Source organism: Phodopus roborovskii, unplaced genomic scaffold (genome assembly GCF_943737965.1).
Source record: "Phodopus roborovskii unplaced genomic scaffold, PHOROB, whole genome shotgun sequence".
Taxonomy (NCBI): Eukaryota; Metazoa; Chordata; class Mammalia; order Rodentia; family Cricetidae; genus Phodopus; species Phodopus roborovskii.
In genome coordinates, this window is record NW_026126605.1 from 135,391 (window position 1) to 152,079 (window position 16,689).

A 16,689-nucleotide genomic window follows, 5' to 3' on the forward strand; every position below is an offset into this window, starting at 1 on the left:
GGGGCGACTACGCGTGGGGAAGAGAAGGAAGAGGCGACCGGGGAAGGGCAGGGAGGAGGGCGAAGGCGCTCCGGAGGGAGAGCAGGGGCGTGGGGGCGGGGGCGGGGGCGGGGCGGGCACGCCCGAGGCGGCGGGCGGGGCGGGGCGGAGCGGCGGGCTCTGCGGCTGCCGGGGGTTGCCGGGATTGGGGAGCCGAGCTGTGCGCTCGCCCGGGTCGCTGGGCTCGGCGGGACATGACCGTGCTGCGCTCGTCGCGCGCTCAGCACTGCTAGCCTTCTCGCCCGGTACCTGGCCGTCGCCTCGGAGCCCAGCTGGGCCTGCGCTCGCCAGCCCGCCGGCGCGCTCGCACCGCTGCAGTCATGGGGCTGCAGCCCCTGGAGTTCAGCGACTGCTACCTCGACAGCCCGTGGTTCCGGGAGAGGATCCGCGCGCACGAAGCGGAGATCGAGAGGACCAACAAGTTCATCAAAGAGCTCATCAAGGACGGGAAGAACCTTATCGCTGCCACTAAAAGTAAGCGGGGCCCGCTCGCGTTCGGGCTGCGGCGTGGCGAGGAAGGCGGGAGGAGCGTCTTCCCTCCCGAGTGGGACGGCTCCGTGCCCCTAAACAGGGCTGGAGGAATAGGCGATTCCTTAGGGGATAGGCTCCAGGACATTCCTCTTCCAGACGGTTCGGGCGGGAGCTGGGAGCCGTGCGTGGGAGCTGCCCCGGGGCTCCCGCCTGGCCCAGCGGAGCTCGCTTTGGCGCCAGCTGATCCGAGTCTAGGCTTTGCTCCGGAGTCAGCTTTTACTGCGCCCTAACGCTCGCTATTCCCAGTCTCCCGCAAAACAGGACATCATTTCGACAGTTTTGTCTCGCAACCTTTTCAAGGAACTTTCTTGGAGATTCTTTGAGATCCTGCCCGTAGTTGAGTTCTCCAAAAGTCCCTTAAGTATGTATTTTTTTAAATTAATTATCTTTTATGTACCCCTTTCTGTCTGCCGTGACAGTCTCGACTTAAGTCCCTCTTGTACTAAACCAGAAAGTCTACCTGGCTTTGTGCTGCCTTCTGCACATTCCTCCTGCCCTGTGCTGAGGCGGGTTCAAAGATTGGGGTTTGAAAGGGTCAGTGGGCAGACTGCCTCCTGGTTCTGGCCAGTAGTGTTTGTGAGTAGGGAATTTTCTCTTCAGCCTTGATGCTTTCCTCCTTAGTCTGATCCTGTATTTAAACAAACAATCAAACAGACAAACCCTCAAGTTACCTCTGTAGACAACAGAAAGATGTGTATTAGATCTGTAATGAGGTTGAAATTCGTGCAGAACCAGTTGTAGTGCTGTATAAACGGGGTGAAGTCCTCCAGGGCTAGGTGCTGGCATTCAGGCCATGCTGGGACCCTTAGTTCCTTTCTTGAGTATTTTCCTTCTTAGAACTGACTGCCTCTGAGCCAAGCACAGGGCCAGTACCCTGCCTCTTGGATTGCTGTTTGTTAGGTCCCCTGGTTCATTAATTGCCATTCCTGGGAGTTTATTCCATGTGTTTATAGACATCAGCTCTGGAAAAATATCCCAGGTACATGCTCACCCCACCGCTTTGCGTCCAGGAAGATTAAAACATACTGTGCATTCCCTCTCATCTCCCCATCCAATTGCCTGGCCCAGTTAATATTCACTTAATGAATGAGTTGAAATATTTTTTAATGGGAAGAATTTAGTGGAGCCATCCCTGTAATTTGGGAGGCAAGTCACTCAACTTCTCTGGACCATCTCCAAGGTTCCATTTGTTCTGAGACCTCTTGGTGGTGTAGAGTTGGGATTGAGAGTCACTTCATAATGAGTGGGTTTTTTACTGTGGTAGCTGTCCCGGCCTTTGGCTTTGAGTTTTTGTGCTGGTTGGGAAACAGCAGGAGGAATGACCAAAGACAGTGAGCTGTGGGGAGTGTCAGTGGACTGTGAAGTGCACTTCAAGGATTCCCACGGCCCAGTGTTAAGGAGCATCACTAGACTTTGTTTGTGTGCTCTTGCACCCTTGTGCATGAGGGGAGGTCAGGATTCGACTTTGTGGAGTTGGATCTCCCTTTCCATGCCTATATGGGCTCTGGGGATCCAAGTTCAACTCACCTCCAGCCTGTTTCATTGCCTAGAAGCTTCTTGTGAAGCTAGGGAGATGAGGAGAGGGGCAGATGGCAGAGTCAGTTTGGCCATGGGTAGGAAGCTATTTCTGTGACTGCATGTTAGTTGCTCTGCTGGCAAGGAGGCATGCCTCATGTTTCCGAGTCAGCCTGTGTAAGGGGGTGGGGTGGGAATGTAGGGGTGTCTTAGCCTTCCTTCTCAGAAGGCAGAGTTTCTGGAATTTGTGATTAGGTGTCTTAATCCTTGCGCTATGGTTAAAGATAAATACAAAATGGGTAATCTTAATTATTTAAGAGAGCAGCTATTCTCACCCTTAACTTTACAGTCTTTCTCACAATAATAAATGCCTTAGCGTATGCCCCTTTGACAAACTGGAGAACCCTGCTTTCCCCCACTTGGGCCATTAAAGTTGTCTTCTAGTTCTTAGCAGCGATTAAGAGGGTTGAGCTTAAACAAAGAGACCTGGATTAGTTCTTCTGTGGGGTCTGGCTTGGCTGGGCTGGCCATGCAATTCTTGCCATGCTTCCAATGCTGCACATGTTGGCAGTCCCCAGCATTTGGAAATAGGCTGATGAGGTCACTTAACCAGTTGTCTTTCTATAACCTTGTATTCTGGAGATACAAGAAAGGACCTCAAGGGAAGTGTCTGCAGAGACAATAAACAAGAAGGTCAGATTGCCAAATTTCTTCTATTTTTATGTGTCTTATAATTTGGTTTGCAGAACAAGGCCTGTTTTGCTCCTCTTTGGATTGTGTGTTTATATGATTTCTATTCTTCATTGTCCTGCAATACACTCCCTAGTTGTCATTTCTATGTCTTGAAATGTTTTTGAATTCTTCGGTAAGTGTTTAAAGAAGCTGGAGGCCTGAGGGGCTTGCAGGCGTCGTGCTGGTAGTTCTGTCCTATGGCTGTGCTAAGTACCACTGGTTTGATGCTATACTGACCCAACAGGGAAGTCCTTGCCCTTTGAATGATCTCTGCAGTGAATTCACTCTAGCCAGGGCACCGTTTCTGAACTCTCTGTACTATGCTAAGTTCTTGAAATAAAGGGTATGAATCGATACAAGTCAAGCCTGGGCCATGGAGGTGCACTCCTGTGATCCTAGCAGTCTGGAGGCTGATGCAGCAGGATTGCAAGTTTGAGGCCCTTTTGGGTTACACAGTGAGAGCCTGTCTTAAAAAACTAAACTGTGGGGGCTGGTGAGATGTCTCAGCAGTGAAGAGAAGACCCTTGAGTGTTCTTCCAGAGGATCAGAGTTCAATTCCTAGCACCCTTCTCAGGTAGCTCACAACCACATGTAACTCCAGCTCCAGGGGAATCTGACACCCCTGGCCTCTGTGGCACCTGGATTTGCATGAACATACCCACACACGTACTGTATAAATAATACATTGTACAAATATAAATAATAAATGCAAATGATAAAAGTAAAATTAAAGAAGAAACCAAAGGAAGTAAAAAGATTAAGTGAAAAAAAGTAAGATTAATTGACAGTATCTCATCTTGACTTTGGCAGGCACATATTTGTCTAGAGCAGAACAGGCAAAGATTGCTTGAAATTTTAGAAGTCACTGTTGTTTTATATAAGGAAGAGAACCTTGTCAGATTGGAAACAGCGGAGAAGGAACCAGAACACTTGCAGTGCTAGGGGAAGAATGAGGTGACCAGTTTGGCTGGAAGGGAGATTTCATGTCAGAGCAGACTGCCAGGAACAGGAAGGCTGGTTTCCCACCATGGATGTGGGGAATGGTAGTGCTCCTCTGGAGAAGTCAGAGGCTTTTTTGATGGAGGCTTGACAGAGGGGAGAGGATGGCTTAGAGGGTACATTAGGTGAGAATGTAGGATGAGTTTGGACGTTGAATGGGGCGGGGTGGTTGGGAAGGGTAGAGCTCCAGAGAGGCAGTGAGTTAGTGCGAGATTGGGAGATCATCCACTCACTTCAATGGAAGCTTTGTTCAAATGGCTTTTAAGTTCTTGCTTTTGTCATTCCTCCCCTTTCGTAGAGTAACCAGTGTCCTCTTTCAGTGCGGTTAAAGGATTGTAAGCTTTCCAGGCTGTCTAGTTTTAGGTGCTTGTGATCCATACAGATACATAGCCTGTTTCATACTTAGAACTTACATTCCGGTGTGTTTAATCTAGAATACCTAACATGTAGGAAGAGTCAATAAATAGTCCTAACCATGTTAAGCACTCCTTGGTATATGAGATGCTCTGTGGTAAACTTGGATCGTTTGATTTTGTGTGAACCAAAGGCCTCAGAATGGCCCCTCCCTGCTTCCATCATGTACAAGTAAAGGATGAGGGTCTTCACTCTTTTGCCAGGTCTATTTCGGGTCAGCCCAAACTATGTTCTAATATTTCTAGGCTGCCGATTTAGTGCCTCTGGCTTTGTTTAAGAAGACAAACCTGAGAGATTCCTTTCTATGTCGTGGCTCAGAGATCTTCATTTGGGGAAATTTCTTAAGTTGCCCTCACACATTATATCAAGATTTGGAAGACTGAAAAGAATTTTAGTTCTCTTTAAACTTGAGAGTGAGATTTCCTTTTTTTTTTTTTTTTTTTTTTTTTTTTATAACAGTGGCTCAGTGCAGACTAACTGAAATGGTCTAGAAGGTTCTGAGGTACCGGGAGCCCATTGCAGACACTGCTGTTGATGCTGGAGAGACTTTCCCCTTACTATGGTCCAGATTTTGTACGTGTGACTCAGGGAGACACCGGGAGAGGTACTTAGGGATACTTCTGATAGATGTAACTTGCTCCTAGCTCAGTCCTAACTATGCTGGCAAGACACAAGCAGGAGGAGCAGGGTTGCAGAAATCTGGAGCTGGCTAAGACTCACACGTCACTAAACTTGAGCCCTGTTTAGGTAAGTTCATTTTCTTATCTGGCAAGCTGTTTTAACATTGAGGATCTCAAGGGCTGGAGTTGTGGCTTAGTTGGTAGAATGCTTGCCTAGCTTGCATGAGATTTGATCCCCAACACCCACAAACCATGCTTGGGGTGGCATTTTCCCAAGGGGACCACAGAAAAACATCTTCAGTCTGGGGTGTGGTGTCTTGGACTGTTCCCTGTAGTTTTGGACCTAAGTGGAACGGGTCTACGAGTAATGAGCTAATTACATCTGCGTATGTGATGCCAATTGTTTTAGGCCTGAGGCCACATCTGAGTATTTGTTAAAACACATTAAGACAGTTTGGGTTGGTGTGCTCTTACTTGTGTTGGAATTGGTTTTGTAGATTGGTCCTGATGTAGCTATGAAGTGGAAATTAGAGCAGTATAGAAAATAAAATGTTTGCAAAAGCTCACAATATTTTAATTTCCCCCGATACAGAAAAGTATATGCTTGCTTTTGTCCTGAAGAACTAACTCCCAGTGGACCTTCCCTGCTTGAGTGGCTTGAAAAAGCTTTTTCTCGCCACAGGTGGTTCTTGACTTCATTTAGAGACCCTTCCAAATCAGAATCCACTAGCAACAGGGTGTTGCTCCCTGAAGATATTTTCTCTTCAGTGAGCTGATGTCCTTGGATCTTTGTGACCTGTTAGTGAACCATCCATCCTTTCCATCTCCTTAACCTTCTGTTTTTGTGAGACATGGTCAAGATGTGTAGCCCAGCTGGCCTCTAACTTATGACCCTTTCCTTTCTGTCCTTGTAATTGCTGGGATTACAAGGCATGTACTGCCGTGGTTGGCTCTCCACAGACTTTTCCTAAGTTCTTCAGGCTTTTGGAAGATGACTATGATACATTTTGTGTTTAGTTTTTGAAAAAGCTGATGAGCCTGGTGTAGTGGTGCAGTGTTTTTTAATCCTGGCACCCAGGAGGCAGGAGTAGGTGACTCTGAGTTGGAGGTCAGCCTGCTCTTCAAGAGAGTTCCAAGTCAGTCAGGTCTATGTAGTAGAGCCCCCCCCCCCCAAACAAAACAACCAGAGACTGATGAATGATATAAGAATGAACAGTGTACCCCATCAGAGTTCCTTTGCAAATGAAGCCACCCAGTGGAACCCCGGGTCCATCTCAGTAGCCTTTCAGTATCTGCTCATAGGTGTGAACTAGAGTCTATAGAGCATGCTCCATTAGAACTGCATGGACGAATTGATACATGCAAAGGTAATGATTATGATATATCACCTATAAGGCCCTTTTCTTGGGGTAAAGAGTCTGTTGTGGCTTATAGACCAGTTATCTAACCTTTTGGTACTCATTGGTCCTAAACAATGTATTTGCCCAAATCATCACTAGTGATTGAGATCAAAATTGTGAAAGGACTCTGGAAAGAGACACATTCTGATAGTGCTGGAAAGTTCTAGAATTAAAAAGTAAAGCTCACCAACACCTTGGGGAAATCTGATTCACCATGGTGTGAATGTCAATATTCACAAAGGCTGTTAGAACTCTAGTGGCCCATGCATAGCTGAGGTGTAAGCAGCCAGGCAGGGTATCACCCAGTTGTTCAAGGTTGAAATGGTGACACCAGTAACCGAAAATTTTAATTGTGCTTGGGGATATTAAACAATTGTCTGCCATACTGAAAAATCATAGCCTATTTAACAGCAGCATTTGCTAGGATAAGTTCACAGTTAGAAAAGAGAGACAGAGACCTCTGGGAGAGGGATTGTCCCAGATCTGTTAGGCAATCTGCACCAGGTGTGCTAAATCACTGTGAACTGTGCTCTGAATGACTGTTGAGTAGATGTGGCATTGTATAGACTATATCTGACAACATTTTTTATCATGTCTGTGAAGTCTGTTGTTAGAAATTTCAATGGGAAGACTGTCTTCTGGCATTCAGTGTCCTCTAACTTTGCTTTGATTTTCTACAAGTATTTTTTAAAGACAACTTGTCAAGTTGGCCTTGTTTCCAACTCCGGAGGAGTGTTGAGCTTTGTATCTTATTCTGAATAGAAGTGTCTTGAATGTCTTACTAGATTCCTTAAAAATTAAATCACAGAGGCAGGCTTATTTAAATATGTATTTGAAAGTTATTTTTTGGGCCTAAGATGGCTCTGTGTTTTAAAGTCCATGTTACTCTTGCAGAGGACACAGCTTTGATTCCCAGCACACACATGGTATCTCACAACCATCTGAAACTCCAGTTCCAAGGGATCCAACACCCTCTTCTGACTGATTGTCACACCAGGCATGCACATGGTACACATATATACTTGAAGACCAAACACACACACACACACACACACACACACACACACACACACACACAATTTTTAAAAGTCTAAGCATGTAAACATTTCCTATCTCAAATGTATTTGGTAAAAGCTAACTTTAGTTAGATTATCTGCTTTACTTGTTGCTAAGCTCATGACTGTCGTATTAAGAACACTTATTCCATGATGTTTTGTTGTCATGCTTTTTAGGTTAGGAAACAGTTTAGAGAGATTTAATGCATGTCCAAATGACAGTTTTGTGGGATTGGAAAGCAAACCTGGGTTTGTTCAATTCCCCAGCCTGTAACCACAGTAACAAGCCATCCCAGAATAAGGGTGTACTGTGATCTTCTGCAAGGTTGTTGCAGTGATAAACCCTGGTTATCTGAAAGTGTAAATTTGATGATCTATAGAATGTTATTAACTCAGTAAACTGACAATGATGTAAAATTTGAATTGTGACCATTGTGGTCATTGTTATAAATAAAATTGACAGTTTACAAGTGTAGATATTCAGAAATTGTTTTGGCTTAAAATCCAGTACAAGTCACAAACCTCCACTCATAACCCCTCCCCCCATTATTCTCTGCACCTTTCCCCTTCCCTACCTCCCTTTCTTATTTTTCCTCCTCTTCCTACTCTCTCTTCTTTTTTCTTCCAGACAAAGTCGCTTTCTTATGTGCTGGCAGTACTGGAACTCACTCTGTAGACCAGTCTGGCCACAAACTCCCAGAGAGCTGCTTGCTTCTGCCTCCCAAGTGCTGGGGCTAAAGGTGTACTATGCCTCCTCATTTCTTATTTTACCTTTTTCTTGAGAAAATTTTAGTAGAACTTTTTTTAAATTCAAAATTTCAAAATAGGCCCAAGGATGTGGCTTATTGGCAGAATGCTGCCCAGCATGAATGAGATCTTGGGTTTTATCCCCAGCACTGGGAATAAAAGTTCAAAATATTCCAGAAATCTAAAATGACAAAGAAATTTATAATTACTATCATGTGTTTGTTCTCCAGCTTCAAAAGAAACAAAAGTTGGTTGCTTCTCTCATTCTCCCTGAAAAGCAGGAACTATCCATTCTCATTGTTACTAGACTTTTTTTTTTTTTTCCCCCAGACAGGGACTCTATGCAGTCCTGGATGCTCTGTAGACCAAGCTGGCCTTGAGCTCACAGAAATCCTCCTGCCTCTCCTTCTGAGTGCTGAGAATAAAGATATGTGCCACCATGGCCAGCTGCATGCTAGACATTTGATAGCTTGACACTTGGCAGCTTCTGCAAGCTACACTTTATACGATGTGTTTCTACATCTACTCCTCCACTGCATTGCATTTGTGGGATTTAGACTTGTTGCATTTTCTTTAACCTTTTTGAAATGAGTGACATTCACAGTTTAATTGATGCCTTTTTTTTTTTTTTGCCTGTGTTTTATATTTGTGCACCCTAGCCCCATGCTCTTATTTTGATAGTGAAACTATAAGTATATCTTGAATGTTCATTACAAAATCCCGATTGTGATAAATTGAGTTCCTTTGAAAATGATCTATAATTAATGAATTCATGAATCTCTTAAGACCTTTTGAGATGCTAAGGCTCAAACCCCGGGCCTTGTGAGTACTGGATAGGCACTGTACTACTTTAGGTACAGCTGTAGTACTAAATTGTGGTTTTAATATTTTGTGTTACTAGCTCAGTGCTATAATCAGAGAAAGCCAGTGTATTTCATGACCCGTAAGAAATGACTGATGCTCTGAATCAACAATGAAAAACCTTTAGAGCTTTAAAAACTTAATTAAAATTGGACTTTCAGTGGTAGAATGTAAAGGGAAATGACAATTGTATTTCTAAACACTAGGTACATGAGAAACTGTAAGTGTGAGCTGCCCAGGTGAGCTGCTCGTGAGTGTGAGGCAGAGTTGTTCCGTGTCCCGTGATAAGCTGGAAATGAGTGCAAATGGAGGCCAGACAAAAAGACAGGGAAATGGTGGAGGCGGGAGAAGGAAAAAGGAACCCTTCACCTGGAATTCCGCCCGAGGCTCTGGCCAGCAGTTAAGCAAGAATTTTGTGTAGCATGAGATATAGGGCCTTTGTCCCTTTTCAGATCAACCTGTAGGTGGATGATGCTACCAACCTCTTTGCTTTAGTAGCTTCCACTTCAAGACATACCTAATCATACCTAATTTACCTTATTTATCAAAAGAGAAAAGGGAAGAAAAAGGGTTTTCCTTTTGAGATGTAAGTTGAGAGCCACCAAATTGGTTAAAAAAAAAAAAAAATGGCTAAAGCTGAGCAATTAATTACTTCCCCGGCTTCTCTGCCTGTATCTCTAATTGGGCACATCTTGTTTTCTGCAGCTCTCTTGGAGAAGCCAACAGCCCTACTTTTGGGTGTAACTTTCCTTGAGTATGTCTTAAAGCTTGGCTCCACTTTAAAAAAGGCTTTATTAAATTCTACTTCTGCTTCATAAAGTATCTAGTACTAAAATCCTTTTCTGTGTTGAAGTCACAAGTCAAGGTCACTATATGATATGAGAAACTCTTCATGCGGCAGGAGGCAGCTGCCTGGAACTGTGTCCCCTCACAGTGGACAGAACCATGGCCTAGTTTACTTGGCTTTCCAAATATGGAAGCATTCTTCCTAGATTGGCCAGAGGGCTGCTTCTGCATTGACACCCTTCTTAAACAACCAGACAGAAGTTTCCAGTGCTTTCTTTTTGAGGGCAGGGAGCACAGCATGTCACCTGCCTCTGACCCAGCCTCTGGTCCAACTAGAATTTCTTCCGTTTCCTGAGGAGTGTGGTTTCTCCTCAAGCATTGATGTGCTCCCCCAAAGGCACCTCTGCCCTTGTGGTGAGGTGTGTGTCTGGAGGGACTAGGTTATCTGGAGCAGTGCCACCTCAGGCCTGTATGCCAGATGTGTAATGGTTTCTAGACAGTTGAGTACTGTTTTCTCTTACTGTAAAGTTGGCATCATCATATAGAGGCAAGTTATTTAAGCCCTCAGTACCTAAGATTTCTTTATTAGTCAAATCTCTTATTGGGCGATTTTATACGCATGCAACAGAGGGGCCCTTATTTTTTTGAGACAAGAGTCTCACTCTGTGTTTCCTTTGCTGGCCTGGAGCTCAGTGTGTAGACCAGGCCGGCCTCAAACTCTTAGAGATCCACCTGCTTTTGCCTCTCCAGTGTTATTTTTAAAAAAGAGGTAGGCTCTCTGTATTTTAGCCGAATTTCTGGGTTCTGTTGATGCCCTGTCTTAGCCTCTTAGGAACCTTGGCTACAGCTGGGGCTTCTGAACCTGCTGGGTGGTATTATTTAGCACTCACATCAAACATTTAAAAAAAATCAGATAACTTTATAGTCTTTATTAGAAACTCTTACCTAGCCAAGTGTGGTGGAACAGGTATTTAACCCCAGCTCTTGGGCGGCAGAGGCCAGCCTAGTCTACATCCTGAGTTCCAGGCCAGCCAGAACTGCGTAGTGAAACCATGTGAAATCAAACAAGCCAGACAGTGGTGGCGCAGGCCTTCAGTGTGGACTCAAAGACAGTTGTGAGCTGCCATGTGGGTGCTGGGAATTGAACCTAGGTCCTTTGGAAGAACAGTCAGTGCTCTTAACCACAGAACCATCTCTCCAGCCCTTGATTTTTCCTTTCAAGCTAACAGTATTTTAAGGTCTAGAGCTGAATTCAGGCCTCTTCATTGATTAAATAGGAAACCCGATCTGAAATAGTGTGTTGAAATCCACAACCTCCTTTATAGGTAAAGGCTGTATACTGAATCCCGGGTATAGCTAAGTGCCTTCTGGTTTTACCTTCTCAGATTTTATGGTCACTGCACAAGGCATATCTAGCAGTTATTTTATAATCTCATCTGTTAAAAGAGAAGCAAAAAATGAAAAGTTTGAGGATAAAGGCAAAAGTGCTTGGAAGTGATAGTACCATTTACAAGATAATATAATTATCTGAGCATCTGACAGAGAGTACTTCTGTCATTGTAACAGGTGAACCCTGCTTTGTTTGTCAAATTCAGGTCAAAGGCATCAGAGTTATTAAGTCATTGCAGGTGATGAAGTTAGCTCTCTTTGCTGTGTGGCCTAAGGTGAGGTACCTTTTCCCCTCTTCTGTAATATATGGGTAGTAGCTTTGCTAAGCTGATGATTTCAACCTTGCAGCAGTTTAGTTTTTTTGGTCTTTTTTACTTTCCAGAAAAGTAGTAAACTTAGTATGGGTTTGCTAGTAGGAAAAATTTAAAAGCCTGTTTATACTCATCACAAAATAGCTGTATTTGTGTCTGTAAGGGAGAGGTCACCTGGCACTACTAAGGTAGCTTCATTTCCAGTCATGTGTAGAATTCTCTGATGTAGTTAATACTGCTAACTACTTTCAGGGAAAGAAGGCAGCAATGAAGTTCACATTGAGCTTCCTAATCAGAAATACCAACTATCCGTTCTAGAAGAGTGTTCACTAGATGCCACAGGTGGAAAATTAGATACAGTGAAACTTTGTTTCATGCACAAACTTACTAAAAACACTGTGTCAAATTGCCTTTAGCACACATGCAACAAGTTTGGTGTTTAGAGTTGGGTTCCAGCCCCCAAACCCTGAAATACTTCTGTCTCAAACATGAACAGAGGCCACTTATCCTTTAGGAACTGTAAGATCAAAGAAGGGTTAGGGATTTCTGTTGAGCAGGAAAAGAATTTCTCCAGGTGAAGGGAGGATGTGGCTGGGAGGTCAGTGCTATCCTGCCTGCATGGTGGTAGGAACAGTGATGCTGCAGACAGGGCAGGACATGTGAAGGAGGTGAGTAGTTCACCCTAAGGGTGGGCAGGGCATTGGCAACATCAACATATTTCTCTGTCTGTGACACCAAGACCTGAAGGCTTTGGCTGGAGTCTCTCACCTGTACCAGCACAGAGTGGCAGAAAGAAACTCTCAGTTTATAGCTGGTCTGGGTGTGGGGGTCAAGATGAGGCGAGGTCTCAGTTCCTTGTTGCAGGAGATGAGTGCTGGCCACTTCCAAGTTCAGCCAGAGGAACAGGCTTAGCAGGAAGGAGTCTGGAGTTATGTTCAGCTGGCTTGTTGTATGGCTGTGAGTTTCAGGAAGAGAACAGGATTAATGGTTCCAGAGATACTGCATAGAGTGATGCCGTGAGCCTTCCTGGAACCTAGGAAATAGGCAGCATTGGCTCAGGGCAGACCGTGAGAGCCCTGACTTGAGTATTGTAGTCACCTTCTTACTGCTATGATACAATACTGACAAAGACAACTTAAGGGAGGAAGGGTTTGTTTGGCTCACAGTTCTAGAGGGACACAGTCTATAAAAGTATGGTGGCAGCCTGAGGCTGAGTACTCACAATGTATTCATACCTGGGAAATAGAATGAATAGGAAATGGGTTGGGCTGTGAAGGCTCAAGGCTCTTTTAAAGGTGCCACAGCCTTCTCAAATGGTGTCAGTAGTTTGGAATCAAGTATTCAAACACATGACCTAAGGGGGACATTTTACATTCAAACTACAGTATTATAGAAGGAAGTTTAAGATGTGTGAGGAAAGGGTAGTAATTAGCGAGAATGGAGTAAAGAGTAAATGAATATAATGAATGAACAGATGAATTTGGAGAGAGTCACAGAGGCCAAGGAAGAACAGCGAATGGCATACTTCAGAGATCAGGTGACATTTCATTAGTAAGACTTTGGTGAGCATAACTGGCCGAGCAGGAGTGCAAAAGCAGGGATCTTGGTAATTGTGCGGGAGCTGTGTAGGTGGATGAACAGGAGTGGGGAGCAGGTTGCTTTTTTTTTTTTTTTAACGATTTACTTATTTTTATTCTATGTACATTGGTGTTCTGCCTGCACATGTGTGAGGGACTCAGATCCCCTGGAACTGGGGTTATGGATGGTCGTGAGCTGCCATGTGGGTGCTGGGAGTTGAAACCAGGTTCTTTGGAAGAGCAGCCAGTGCTCTTAACCACTGAGCCATCTGCCCAGCTCCACGGGAGCAGGGTTCTTGGTGATGACAGCTGTGTAGGTTGGTGAACAGGACAGAGAGCAGGGTCCTTGGTGAGGAGGAAGTTAGGTACCCTGATTTATCACTCTTTGCCTACTCCCTTAAATCAGGTCTCTCATTGAACCTTGAACGGGGCTGCTGATCAGCATGTCCTAGTGATCTTCCTGTGTCTGCTCCTTACAGTACTGGAATTATAGGCATGTGGGGTCACACCTGGCTTTTTACAAGGATACTGGGGGATTCAAACTCAGGTCCTCATTTGTTAAGTCATCTCTCCATCCCCAAAGGCAGCTTTTAATGTGGAAAGGTGTATTTTGGTTTATGATTTTAGTCATGGTAGGAATCTGAGGTGGAGGAGCCATAGTTTCTTCTGAAGCCACATGACAGTCTTGGAGAATACCTCCTTCAGGCTGTGTTGAGTGCACTGCATGGTATCTGAAGGGCTGGGAAGCTGAGCATGGGGAGAGCAAATTAGCTGTTATGTAAACTCTGGGTTCCTTTATGGTTGACAGTTGTCTTCGTTGGTGAGTCTAAAATGCTTGTATGGCTATGCAGATGAGACTGTTGGTGACTGCTCACACATGAAGAAACCGGATGTACCCTGTGACTACAGTTAACAGGGTTTTGTTTGTCTTAACTTGATTGAGTGCCTTTTTAGCAGTGTGCCTGAGTGGAAGGTCTGATTTATCTCAACACTTGTCTAGAAAACAGGTAAATTTATAAAAGTTTTGAATTTTTGTGGCTTGGAAATTTAAGTTCAAAACCTTAAGGCGAGTGTCCATTCTGAGTAGGTGCATGTGAGAACAATGCATGAGGTGAGGGCAGAGTGGGAGAGTGGGTAGGGAGTTGGTACCATCCTGGGAGCCAGTGCAGGCCTCAGTGAGCATATGACCTTTGGAAGGTGTAAGGGAGCCAACAACAGAAGGGAATGGCTGGCTGGCTTTCCCAGCTTGTGGCCACAGTTTAATAAGTCATAGAAAGTCTCCAAGTTTACAGTAGGAAGAAGAGTTAGAAGATCATGGAATCCGTGGGTGCTAAAGGTGACCTTCAGTTGGAAGACTGCTTGCCTAGCACTCACAATCTCCAGCACTTCATAACAATAGGATGGGCTGGTACATGTCAGTAACCTCAGCATTCCAGAAGCTTGAGAGTCAGAGAGCTTTACATACCTGGTTTGGGGTTTATTTTGTATAAAGCTACAGGGTTATAATATCTACAGTAGTTAATTTAGGTAATCAGAAATGTTTTCAGTAAATTTACTTTAAGCTGCTGTGGTGGTCTGAATGAGATCGGTCCCATAGGTTCATATATGTGAGAGTGGAACTGTTTAAAAGGATTAGAGGGGTTAGAAGGTGTGGCCCTGTTGGAAGAAGTGTGCCAGGCCCAGTCTCTTCCTGCTGCCTGTGGATCAGAGTGCAAAGCTCTCAGTTCCAGGACCATGCCTCCTGTGGTGGCCATGCTTTCACTGTGATTGATGGTAAGGGACTCACCCTCTGAAACTGTAAGCAAGCCTCCAGGTAAATGCTGCTTTTCTTAAGATTGCCTTGTCCTGGTGTCTCTTCACAGCAATAGACTGGTGACTGAGATAGTTGCTAAGAGTCACAGGACAGACAGTCATTCTCAGATGGTCTGAATTAGTATCTATACTGTCTGTCCATCACAAGAAAGGGCTGCTGTTTGCCTTTTAAGCAAAACAAGATTTCAAAAGTATAATGTTAGTGCTAATGACCTAGGGGACACACAGGGGCACTGAAGCCTGGTGCTGACTTACGCCAGGGGAGCAGGGGAGCAGGGGAGCAGGGGAGTTTCCCTCTGGCAGGCAAAGGCCCGTGTTAGTGTTCTCCATTCTTTGCTTCCATCCTGGACTGTGGAGAAATGAGTAGCTCTTAACACGAAGTGTCTTTTGTATATGTGCTCTTCCCGCCCCCTTCTCAAATTCCTGGTTGTAAGCACGGATGATAAAAACAGTTGGAATCATAAAGTCCTGGATGTCTGGGGCATGGAGTCCAGTCAGAGTATGCCTTTGGTCTCAGCTGAGTTGATGAATCTTGGGACCATGAAGACAGACTTAGAAGATGTTGGTCACAGGTAGGATGTATGCCCCTGCTTCTTGGAGCAATCCACAAGGGCATACAAAGGGAGTTGAGCTGTTTTGATTGAATTTCTGTTATCATTTCTAATGGCTTCTTATATTAAACATGCTGAAGGGTACCTACATTTTTAATTCTGTCACCAGATATAGATAGTTTGGATGAATTTTCTTTGTTATGTGTGAGGAAAGGTAGGGTGTTAGTGTTTATGTCAGATAAAGAAAAACTAGCCACAGGAGAAGACAAGATAATAATTCTACACAGAGAGGATGTATATGCTTTTGTTAGATTTATAATAGAACAAAATATCTTGAGAAACACAAATGTTTCAAAAAGACAGTTTAAAAATTCCCAGTGATATAAAAGTAAATTTGTTATTTAGGCAAAACCAAAGTTGTAACATTAGGCTGTCTTGTTACTTTTAGAACAAAAGTGACATTTGGTTTTCTTATGATTTGTGATTTTGTTCTTATTTAAAAATTTTCTTACCAGGTTTATTTTACTTTAAAACTTTGCCTTGCATAGCCAGTTCTGTGATAAACAGTCTGATGTTCTTTTGTTCATGACATCTTGTTCTATTTAATTGCTTTCAGAAAATGTAAGGCATCCCGTTCCCTCTTCCTGCCTGTGACCAGGAAGGAGCTCTACTGTCAGACTATCAGTGTTACCCAGGCATCAGCTCCTGTTGAAGACGTTGGCTTCATGGCTTTTCCTTAGCAAGCTGCTGGCAGGTTTATGTCCTTTCTGACCTTGCCCAGGTGATGCTTTTTCTGTAGAAGATGGACCTTTGCTAGCGGTTGAGTTGTGTAGTTGCTGGATCATGCTCTGGGAGCAAGGCTGCAGGGCTACTGGGTGGATGAAACCACTGGTCCCACTTGTTGAGTGAGTGAGCAAGGAAACAAGTGAACAGTTCATCAGTACTGATGGCTGCATGTGGCAGAAGGCATCTACAGAACTTGACCCAGCTGGCCATTTTTTTCATAATTGTTCAGAATAGATTGTTGTTGGCTGATTGCCAAGGTGGAGGATCCCCAAATCAGTTGCCTTTTGCATCAGGCTTGCAGAACGTGTCTATACATCACAACCATTTTTGGGAAGGTTGAAAAAGAAGGAAGGAAAGGTGGCCTGTATCAGAAGAATTCCTAAGACTTGCCAGTAAGCTTCTGTTTGATCTTGTAGGCCACAGGTTACCCCTTCCCAGCCCCCACTCCTGAGACAGGGTTTCTCTGTGTAGCCCCTGCTGTCCTGGAATTCGCTCTGTAGAGCAGGCTAGCCTCACAGAAATCCACTAGCCTCTGAAATGCTACAGGTCCCCCGTTGTTGTTCC

The 16,689-nt window shown here is 44.5% G+C and overlaps 1 protein-coding gene across 4 annotated transcripts in view; it reads left to right on the forward strand.

Moving 5' to 3' along the window:
* The first annotated feature begins 319 nt into the window (after positions 1-319).
* Positions 320-16,689, forward strand: part of Arhgap10 (Rho GTPase activating protein 10) — a 242,164-nt gene continuing 225,794 nt past the window's right edge. For 3 of the 4 annotated variants that reach the window (XM_051205929.1, XM_051205931.1, XM_051205930.1), the window contains exon 1: positions 320-513. In XM_051205929.1, coding sequence (XP_051061886.1) covers positions 360-513 — 154 coding nt within the window. In that variant the 5' untranslated portion in view covers positions 320-359. Of the gene's footprint in view, positions 514-819; positions 932-16,689 lie in introns of those variants that run through there. The other variant, XM_051205932.1, reaches the window with a different exon arrangement.